Source organism: Gasterosteus aculeatus, chromosome 21 (genome assembly GCF_964276395.1).
Source record: "Gasterosteus aculeatus chromosome 21, fGasAcu3.hap1.1, whole genome shotgun sequence".
NCBI lineage: Eukaryota > Metazoa > Chordata > Actinopteri > Perciformes > Gasterosteidae > Gasterosteus > Gasterosteus aculeatus.
In genome coordinates this window covers 18,290,573-18,301,492 of record NC_135708.1, presented here as the reverse complement: position 1 = coordinate 18,301,492, position 10,920 = coordinate 18,290,573, and the positions used below count along the sequence as shown (strand labels likewise).

At 44.1% G+C, this 10,920-nt stretch overlaps 1 protein-coding gene across 1 annotated transcript; it reads right to left on the bottom strand.

Annotated features, from left to right (window-relative positions):
- Positions 1-7,088: 7,088 nt before the first annotated feature.
- On the bottom strand, positions 7,089-10,887 carry LOC120811890 (ADP-ribosyl cyclase/cyclic ADP-ribose hydrolase 1-like). The gene is made up of 8 exons (XM_040167627.2): positions 10,695-10,887; positions 9,947-10,097; positions 9,719-9,854; positions 9,212-9,294; positions 8,105-8,178; positions 7,603-7,689; positions 7,397-7,480; positions 7,089-7,309 (listed from the first exon to the last, which is right to left on the bottom strand). Exons 1-8 carry the CDS (start codon positions 10,868-10,870, stop codon positions 7,258-7,260), a joined length of 843 nt encoding a protein of 280 aa, XP_040023561.2. The 5' UTR covers positions 10,871-10,887; the 3' UTR covers positions 7,089-7,257.
- Positions 10,888-10,920: the final 33 nt, after the last annotated feature.

Below are 10,920 nucleotides of genomic sequence, written 5' to 3'. Positions count from 1 at the left end.
CTGTGCAGGGTGTTCCCAGCACCCACCGCTGTCCGTTTACGGTACGTGTGACACAACACTCAGTGTCCCTAGAAAGGAAAGAGGAGGTTATTACTGGGCTTCTTCTTCCTGCCACAGTGAGCTCACTCTAAGACATTCACACTGTGTGTTCCTGTCTGTGTCTCACATGCATACAGACACACACACACACACACACACACACACACACACACACACACACACACACAAGCGCTTTCGGTTCCCACACTATAATCGATTTTTTTAGGCACATGTGCGATGGTCTAGATGTGGGATCTTTATCGCGCCATAAGGAATAACTGTATACAAAGGTTTTTATTATCTTCCATTATGTACATTTCATTGTACTACACTGTAAAAAAAAAATGGTTGCCAGAACTTCACCGTAAAAACGACAACCACAACGTATGAGACATTACGGTATGTTTTTTGGCAGTAAATTTCACAGTTCAAAACTGTTATTTCTTTAGGGAAAATGACTATATAAAAACAAAAATATTATAAAGTGGTTGATGGTAATTTGAAAATAGTGAGAAATGACAGTGACAACGTGTAGGACATCATGGGATGGTGTTTTGTCCACTGTAAATTTCACATTTTTTAATTTTCTCCAAATGAAAAGGTGTATTGTAAAGCTGTATAAATTACATCGAAATATGATACAATTTCAAACAGCTATTATACTGTCACTCTAATTACAGTCCTTAGATAAACACAGTGCTGTAAGATTTCTTTATTACAACGCTCAAAGTAAATTGCAGGCAGCTGTGTTTGCCAGAATTTCATTGCAAAAAATACAATTGTTTGCAATGGATTTTAACTTCTGCTATCGTCAATTACAAAGTAAATATAAAATAACGTAAATTGCAAACCAAGATACAGTCATCCTGAAGAAAAAGCGTTCTCAAGAGTAATGAATCACTGAGTCCAGACTTGGTGCGCACATAATATTCAGGATCAAAAGCGGGTTGTGCCACTAGTTCTGTTCATACAGTTGTGTTCAAAGGTTTACATACACTTAAGAACATAATGTCATGGCCCTCTTAGGTTTCCCGTTATTTCTACAAGTCATATTTTTCTCCGATAGAGTGATTGGAACAGATGCTTCTTTGTCACAAAAACATTCATAAAGTTTGGTTCGTTTATGACTTTGTTATGGGTTAACAGAAAAAGTGATCAAATCTGCAGAAAGACCGCTGAGACGATGCAAACCTAAGACCTTCATGCTATGAGGCCACAGTGCTGACCACCAGCTGAGTTCAGCGTCCCCCATGCTCTCTCTTTTTATATATATATATTCTATTAATTCTTCTGCTAGTATGATCACAAACATACATACATACTTCAGAACATTTGCACTATAGGTTTTCAACAGCAGAGGTCACCATAGAGTTTGCGATGCATTGAATGAATGAACCTTTTTCTGATACAATTGGCTGGAAAGCTTCACTGGTTCAGAAAGCTTCACTTTGCCATCACTACAGAGCACCCTTACCTTGAAGAATTGAATGGCGTGGTGTTATCCCCGTTGAGCATCACTGTGACGTCGCCACAGGCGGCTTCTGCAAACTGAGCATGAGGACGACTTTAGAGGAAATGCACCTTGCATTCAAACTACAGGCCGACTTCCTTTGCAGTGTTTAAGGCATTAAGGCATTCATGATTCATGCAGCAGTGGATGCAAGCAAATCAACTGAAAGAAGTCCATCTGTTCTGGTGAATGCTTATTTTTGGTGTTTAGAAGGAATCTCACCAGGTGAGCAAACGTCACCTTTCCAGCATAGATATTTTGTGAAAACAAGTTTGAAATGATGGATTAAATCTGTGTGGTTTTGTTGCTTTGTTTTAGGAACTGTGATTACAATGAGACCCAGACATACCAGAACGTGTGTGTTGGTTCTGTTGTGTGTAGGTTCTGGTGTGTGTGGGTTCTGTTGTGTGTAGGTTCTGGTGTGTGTAGGTTCTGTTGTGTGTAGGTTCTGGTGTGTGTTGGTTCTGGTGTGTGCAGGTTCTGTTGTGTGTAGGTTCTGTTGTGTGTAGGTTCTGGTGTGTGTTGGTTCTGGTGTGTGCAGGTTCTGTTGTGTGTAGGTTCTGGTGTGTGTAGGTTCTGGTGTGTGTTGGTTCTGGTGTGTGTGGGTTCTTGTGTGTGTTGGTTCTGGTGTGTGTGGGTTCTGGTGTGTGTGGGTTCTGTTGTGTGTAGGTTCTGGTGTGTGTTGGTTCTGGTGTGTGTAGGTTCTGGTGTGTGTTGGTTCTGGTGTGTGTGGGTTCTTGTGTGTGTTGGTTCTGGTGTGTGTGGGTTCTGGTGTGTGTGGGTTCTGTTGTGTGTAGGTTCTGGTGTGTGTTGGTTCTGGTGTGTGTTGGTTCTGGTGTGTGTCGGTTCTGTTGTGTGTTGGTTCTGGTGTGTGTAGGTTCTGGTGTGTGTGGGTTCTGGTGTGTGTTGGTTCTGGTGTGTGTGGGTTCTGTTGTGTGTTGGTTCTGGTGTGTGCAGGTTCTGTTGTGTGTGGGTTCTTGTGTGTGTTGGTTCTGGTGTCTGTAGGTTCTGGTGTGTGCAGGTTCTGTTGTGTGTAGGTTCTGGTGTGTGTTGGTTCTGTTGTGTGTTGGTTCTGGTGTGTATAGGTTCTGGTGTGTGTTGGTTCTGGTGTGTGTAGGTTCTGGTGTGTGTTGGTTCTGGTGTGTGTTGGTTCAGGTGTGTGTTGGTTCTCGTGTGTATAGGTTCTGGTGTGTGTGGGTTCTGGTGTGTGTTGGTTCTGTTGTGTGTTGGTTCTGGTGTGTATAGGTTCTGGTGTGTGTGGGTTCTGGTGTGTGTAGGTTTTGGTGTGTGTTGGTTCTGGTGTGTGCGGGTTCTGGTGTGTGTAGGTTCTGGTGTGTGTTGGTTCTGGTGTGTGTGGGTTCTGGTGTGTGTTGGTTCTGGTGTGTGTTGGTTCTGGTGTGTGTCGGTTCTGTTGTGTGTTGGTTCTGGTGTGTGTTGGTTCTGGTGTGTGTGGGTTCTGGTGTGTGTAGGTTCTGGTGTGTGTTGGTTCTGGTGTGTGTGGGTTCTGGTGTGTGTTGGTTCTGGTGTGTGTGGGTTCTGGTGTGTGTTGGTTCTGGTGTGTGTGGGTTCTGGTGTGTGTTGGTTCTGGTGTGTGTTGGTTCTGGTGTGTGTGGGTTCAGGTGTGTGTGGGTTCTGGTGTGTGTAGGTTCAGGTGTGTGTTGGTTCTGGTGTGTGTAGGTTCTGGTGTGTGTGGGTTCTGGTGTGTGTTGGTTCTGGTGTGTGTAGGTTCTGGTGTGTGTAGGTTCAGGTGTGTGTAGGTTCTGGTGTGTGTAGGTTCAGGTGTGTGTTGGTTCTGGTGTGTGTTGGTTCAGGTGTGTGTTGGTTCTGGTGTGTGTTGGTTCAGGTGTGTGTAGGTTCTGGTGTGTGTAGGTTCTGGTGTGTGTAGGTTCAGGTGTGTGTTGGTTCTGGTGTGTGTAGGTTCTGGTGTGTGTAGGTTCTGGTGTGTGTTGGTTCAGGTGTGTGTTGGTTCTCGTGTGTGTAGGTTCTGGTGTGTGTGGGTTCTGGTGTGTGTAGGTTCTGGTGTGTGTAGGTTCTGGTGTGTGTAGGTTCTGGTGTGTATAGGTTCTGGTGTGTGTGGGTTCTGGTGTGTGTTGGTTCTGGTGTGTGTGGGTTCTGGGTTTATGTGTAGGTTCCGGTGTGTGTAGGTTCTGGTGTGTGTGGGTTCTGGTGTGTGTTGGTTCTGGTGTGTGTAGGTTCTGGGTTTATGTGTAGGTTCCGGTGTGTGTAGGTTCTGGTGTGTGTTGGTTCTGGTGTGTGTGGGTTCTGGTGTGTGTAGGTTCTGGTGTGTGTTGGTTCTGGTGTGTGTAGGTTCTGGTGTGTGTAGGTTCTGGTGTGTGTAGGTTCCGGTGTGTGTAGGTTCTGGTGTGTGTTGGTTCTGGTGTGTGTGGGTCGGCTCGTGCAGGAGAGAGCCCGGCGGTGCGTCTCCATGGAGACCGGCACAAAGCCTCATTGATGAGGAAGCGGGCCGGCTGACTGATTCCTCTCCTCCGCTCTCTTCCTGATCACAGGAGGTGTTTGACCTCGTGCTCCACGTGTGCGTTATTGGGGCCGCTGCTCGAGCACACGTGTGTCGTCTTGTTGCCAGAACCAGAAAGTCCTTGTTGATGACTTACAGCAACGGAGGCTCCGTTCCAAAAGGAGCGAACGGCGCTGGTCTCACAGTCGGTCCATCCCGGGCAGCCGGTAGCAAACGTTTCTATAGCGACGAGCACAGAGACGACACTTATGTGAGAATAAGTTATTCTAAAAGGAGCCGAAGATTTAAGGCGTGGATGGCGAGAGGGGGGGGGGGGGGGGGGGGGGGGGGAGTGGGCAGCGGGAGCGGACGCACCTCGCGGCATCGATCGGACCCTGAACGCACCGTCTCCACCTGTCAGACAGAACCACAGCGAGCGCGTAGAAAACTCCCTCGAGCGCGAGCAGAGATTCTCCCCGCGAGCAACGAAGCTCACGTTTCACAAGCGAGCAAAGACCTCGCGCGAGACGAACTTTTGTTTTGTTTTGGTTAAATTCTTAAGGTCATTTAATCATTATGTTTTCATCAGAGTTGTGATTAAAGGTTCGGGTGGGCCGCGAAAGATTTTCAGATTTCAAATTGGGCCGCGGCATTCTCGAGTTTGGGACCCGCTGCATCACAGTGTTTGTTTCTGTTTCTGTTTCCAAAAGCATCACTCCTCAAAGTCTTCCTTAAATAAGCCAGACTGGAATCATTTCGCCCCAAGTTCTTAAAAGAGGACAAGAGAACACATGTGACAATTCTACAATGTAAAAACGAATTGTGAAGAATAGAAACTATAACCCATGTGTAACAAAGTTAAAACGGTTCGATATAAATCCTGCAAAAATGGATGAACTGCGCCACCTGCTGCTACACGGTGGTACATGTACGGACCAAAAGACAGGAAGGATTGTGGGTAATCCTCTGTGGAATAGAGGATTTATAAGGAGGTAACGTGCTTTTCTAAATCCGTGGACAATGTCTCCTCACTTCCCCTGCAGAGCACCAGCTTTCCCTCATTGGTCAGGTGAAGTTGGCGCATGTTGCATGTGAAGGAGTACATTGTTTGCCTCTGTATACTATATACTACTAATACTGCAGGTGCAATACAACTACCTCAAAAAACGTATTATCTGTGTAGGCGAGCGTTTATAGTGCGTCTCTACTTAGTAATACAACAATAGACACGTGCTCCCTTTTCATCTTTCCATCTCCCCCTTCACAATAAAAGCATCTACACTGCAACACCAGTGAAATAATAGCTCACATAAACATTCTTTATTTGGCACAAGTCCACAACAGACAAGCCATACCTCCCAACAAAACGATGGATTGTTTTAGTAGTATTCACAAATGTTAACACACACCATCCCACAATAGCAAAAACAATATTCCAAACCGTAGATACAGTATAAAAACCTCTGCTTCTGCAATGATATCAGTTCAAAAACAATATATCTCAGCTGATAAAGAACAAACTATTGAATAATTGACAGCTGATTTATGTTGGGTAAATTGGGCCAACAACAGCTGATTCCAGTCTGGCTTATTTAAGGAGGACTTTGAGGAGTGATGTTTTTGGAAACAGAAAAAGACAAACACTGTAATGTCTGGACGAGGAAGAGGAAGAGCAAGGGCCCAGGGAGAAGACCAGGTCCAGTGAGAGGTGCAGGTGAAGAAGGAGGTGCAGGTGCAGAAGGAGGTGCAGGTGCAGGAAGAGGAGCAGTGAGAGGAAGAGTAAGAGGTGCAGTGAGAGGTGCAGGACCAGTGAGAGATGTAGAAGGAGGTGCAGGTGCAGGAAGAGGAGCAGTGAGAGGTGCAGTAGGAGGTGCAGTGAGAGGAAGAGTAAGAGGTGCAGGTCCAGTGAGAGATGTAAAAGGAGGTGCAGTGAGAGGTGCAGGTGCAGGAAGAGGAGTTCCTTTCTGCATGGAGGTGGAAGGTCTATGACCATCAGCCACATGACCAGATGTCCCTCCTTGAAGCCATGGATGCTGGCTGCAGGGACATCACAGTTCAAGATTGCCACGGGTGGATCCGACATGCCAAGCGGTTTGATCCCAGGTGCATCGCCTTAGATGATGTCAGATGTGATGTTGATGAAAACATGTGGCCGAACCCTGAAGATCGCAGGGATTAGATGCATACATTGTTTGCTATTTTTAGTTCCCCCCTTTTCATCTGGGCTTTTGGCTGTTGTTGTTTTTTTCAGAATGCTCGTGTGTTTCATGGATATTTTGTTACATTACATTACATTACATGTCATTTAGCGGACGCTTTTATCCAAAGCGACGTACAATAAGTGCATTCAACCATAGGGTACAAACTCAGGAGAACAGTTAAAATAAAATAAAATAAACCTTTTCTGTTCTATTATACTGTTTCTACTGTACCTTCTTTGGTAAACAGTTAAGAAAAAATAACTGATTTGCTTTTTACTGGAATGCGTTTGAATGTGAACATTATTGTACATGTGCGCATACAGTTTCAAACCAATAAATTTGGTGTAAATGGTGGATTGCATGTTACCTGAAACATAAAAGTCTATGCAATTTTTATAATGTCAACAATAGCCAGAATTTTGAAACCTGGTGTACTTCGTTGGACTGCATAAGTGAAAACAAATTTTATTCTTTGACAGAATAATTTCATTTTGAGTCAGATTTCCACTGTTTTGGTAAAGTTAGTGTGTGCAGAGAAAGATGTGTTCTGTTTTGAAATTAAGAGTTGGTATATATTTAACAAAATGTGTTTTTGAGAAGAAAATTATCAATTTGGCCAAGTGTGTCTTGTAGGTGTGAGTCTGTGTTAAGAGTTTAGAAAAAATTTCTGAAGTATGGGTAAGTGCTTGTTAGCGATTGAAAAAAACTGTAAATAAGATTTCTCCCCATTAACATATTTTCGTCTATGCAATAATAAGTCTTTATTTATTACGGATTATTTGTGAATGATATCGATACAAACATTTACTCATTTCCATCAATAGTACACTTGTTTATGTAACAATCATAACAAGCTGAAGACAATTTTACATGATTGCATTATAAAATGTTATTAAAAGACATTTTAAATGTTCAGCCACCACCGTGAGGGAGACGGCAGCACTGCTGTTTCCCCTTACAACTTAAGATTTATTGACATTAAATCAAACTGGCCCAGATAAAAAAAATATTTTTGGCACATTGCTCCATCGTTAATTATTTAGTTTGGTTCACTAACAGGGTACGCAGTCCTCTGGATCTGAGATCCAGTCGTAAATCTTATCCCTGCAGAGAGAGAGAGAGAGAGAGTGACATGGGGTCCACACACTGGACACATGGAGACGTCCTCTCACACAAACACGCTGTACGTACTCAGGCATTTTCGTGCAGTTGTACTTAATTCCTTTTCCCAGCTTCCTCTGCAAGTCCTTTAAAGACTCGTTGTCACAGTTTGTGCTGAAGAGGGAACAGAAAACGTGACTTAAGGATCGACTAATGACTCGGATTCTTTACGCACTCAACACATTCGGTATTGAAGATCCAAAAGGACGAAGGAGACAAGGAGGCAGAAATCTTACACCGAGTTCTTCTTTGTGACCAGGACGACCTTCAGGCTTCGCACCCTGGGGGAGTAGAACCGCGGCACCTCGATGGTCGCAAACACACTGACAGCGAGGACAAAATAGCAGCTGTTACTCAGCAAGGTGGGAGACAACAACAACAACAAGAATACCGGAGGGGATATGAAATGTTTCATGGACTTGATACTCAGCAGTTTGGCTTTTTATTATTTTGAAATGCTTTATTAAACATATAAACAATCTTCCAACCACAACAACACAATAAGATTTTTCTAATTCTGTTTTACTTCCTGCTGACGTTTTTTATCAAAGTATCTAATAACTAAAACATGTCTACACACATTTAAGACATTTGGACCAGAATCACACGATTTTAAATTCAGTCACTCAATTTTTTAAAACTAGGAATAACATATGCTGCATAACCCAAAAAATCAATCTCATGAGAATGTAAAGACATGCTAATAGTATTTGGCAGGAGGAGAAACAGAGCACCCACCTTTTATCATAGAACGGCGTGGCGACTGACCCGGCGAGCATCACTGTGACGTCGCCGCAGGCGGCGTCTGCAAACTGAGCAAGAGGACGACTTTAGAGGAAATGCAGCTGTCCCTAATTGTTCCAAATCACCTGCACCTTCCCAGTGTCTTTAAACCGTGTGTCTCTTGTCCTTTGTCGGTTCATTGACTGAGTTTCCGACGTGTCTTGTCTATGGTGAGTTTGTTTGCTCGTTTTTCTCCAAGGCCTTTTATATTTTTGAATGAATAAAGTTTAAATCTGCGTCTGAGTCCTCCTGTCTCCGGTCCTGCACTTTCCCCATGACGGCACCTTAGATTCCAACTGCCTGACGACTTCTTTTGCAGAGTTTATTAAGACATTTAAGATTCATGCAGGAGTTACACAAACATGCAATGCTTCCTAATTTAGTACTGACGGAATTTTTAACATACTTCTACTGTAAAAGCCAAGCGCTGAACTGTCATTTTTGGCCAGCTGGAGGCCGGAGAAACAAGGACGCTGACAGACATTGCTCAATATTGCTCAATATTCACTCAAACAGTTAGTCTCAACCAACAATTTAAACCCAAACATTTGGCCCTTTGCGATTAAATCTATGTGTTTTTGTTGCTTTGTTATGAGAACTATGGTTAAAAGTGTGCGTATGTGTTGGTGGTTTCATAACGGAATGAGACCCAGACATACCAGACCCTGTGTGTGTTGGTTCTGGTGTGTGTTGGTTCTGGTGTGTGTTGGTTCTGGTGTGTGTAGGTTCTGTTGTGTGTGGGTTCTGGTGTGTGTAGGTTCTGGTGTGTGTTGGTTCAGGTGTGTGTGGGTTCTGGTGTGTGTAGGTTCTGGTGTGTGTTGGTTCTGGTGTGTGTGGGTCGGCTCGTGCAGGAGAGAGCCCGGCGGTGCGTCTCCATGGAGACCGACACAAAGCCTCATTGATGAGGAAGCGGGCCGGCTGACTGATTCCTCTCCTCCGCTCTCTTCCTGATCACAGGAGGTGTTTGACCTCGTGCTCCACGTGTGCGTTATTGTGGCCGCTGCTCGAGCACACGTGTGTCGTGTTGTTGCCAGAACCAGAGAGTCCTTGTTGATGACTTACTGCAGCGGAGGCTCCGTTCCAAAAAGAGTCACGGGCGTTGAACACACAGTCGGTCCTTTCTGGGCAGCCGGTAGTAAATGTTTCTATAGCGACGAGCACAGAGTCGACACTTACTGTATGTTAACTTGAAAAAAAGAAAACAGGAGTTATGTTTGTCTTGGGTGAGGAAACTTGTAGGATATTATTTTTAATAAATAGAATGGATGGAGATCCTTCTGGAAGAAACCACTCTCCCTTTTTTGATTGGCTAATGCTTTTTGAAGATATTTTGCGTGCTATTACTGCAAAGATGAAGATGCTCTCACTACCAGCATGATAGAAAACTATTTTACCTCCTTGAACTGTGACATTTGTTCTTTTTTCCTTTTCCAATCCAAATATTATATTATATATATATATATTGTTAAAGAGCTGCTGCTACTCTTCTTTCTGTCATTCAGCTTTTAATCAATTTTTAGTAGATAATATTAAATTCTGCAATGATGTAATCTGCACAAAGTGTCTCACCATTGCTGCCCTCCTTTCCGCACCAGTTCATTTCGTCCAGCACTGATCCCAGCAGGGTGTCCTCCAAGGTCTCAAAACACTTTCTCTTCTTGGTGAAGTCATGGACCACAGCCTTCGTCTTGCTCCAGAGCATCGTCTAACTCCACCGAACAGAAACGCACAGATGTTGAACCTATTGTGCTGCATTGACCGAGAGGCGATGTCGTGCACGTGACGAGCGGCGTTTACCTGGTTGCATTTGCGTTTGAAGGGGACGGCGTTGAGCAAAGGCTTGAAGGCTTCCACGGGAACTTTACAAGGGTCCCGTCCCACGTAGGCCTCCTCAAACAGGCCCCAGATCTTCTCACAGTCGTATTTGGAGCGGATCAGCCCCTTTTTGCTGGGAAATGTTAAAAAGGAAGAAGTTAAAAGCTTGAGTTGAGTCCAGAGGTTTCGCTTTGCTTGCTCTTCTGATCAATGACTTGATTACATGTCGTCTTATTGATTGTAAAGTCAATATCTACTTTCGATATGAGGTGGACAGGATGAACAAGGAACAAGTTTTCACGTAGTTTCTTTATGATGGTAAGGATTTTATTGATGGAGCTCTTTTTTTTTTAAATACGTGCTTTACAAAACAACACCAATTGTTGTAGGACTGAATGTGGACTAAATTCTGTCCCTCACTGCCATAAGTCACATCATTGTTATGTTGTTAACAATATTACTCTGTACATTCCATGTTTCAAAAACATAAATACAGAAATATTGACCATTTGTAAAATGTATTTGGAATATTATTATATAGATATATTTATATATTTTGTGGATCAAGGTGGGGCCATCCTGGACCAGCCGGCTTTAACCTTAGAATACTTACTCCAAATATTGAACATATCTTAAGCTGTATTCCAAACTGACTTGTTCTTAAGTCTCAGTGCTGCGTGGTTTATTTTACACTAACAGCCTCATGCACGGGAACTTTTAAAATACTCACTCCTTGAAGTCCTCGCACCTCTGGATGAAGCCGCGCTTAAACGTGCGCAACGACAGAGGCACCGCCACGGCGACCACGATGATCACCAGAACCAGGACCGCGACCGCGATGCCGATGCCGATGTTGCGGCGTCTCTTGCGTATCCTCTGCGCGGGACCGGACTCTGTGTCACCCATTGGACCTATTGTTTGCTGTCAATGAGACGTCGCGCGGGGCCGCGCTTTTA

Bases quoted from the DNA above. Each gene is read 5' to 3' on its own strand.
- LOC120811890 (XM_040167627.2), bottom strand. From the start codon at position 10,870: ATGGGTGACACAGAGTCCGGTCCCGCGCAGAGGATACGCAAGAGACGC. The intron at 9,855-9,946 runs GTAAACGCCGCT...CGGTGGAGTTAG, and splicing joins TCAAACGCAAATGCAACCAG to ACGATGCTCTGGAGCAAGAC. The intron at 7,690-8,104 runs GTGGGTGCTCTG...CCTCGCTGTCAG, and splicing joins ACGCCGTTCTATGATAAAAG to TGTGTTTGCGACCATCGAGG.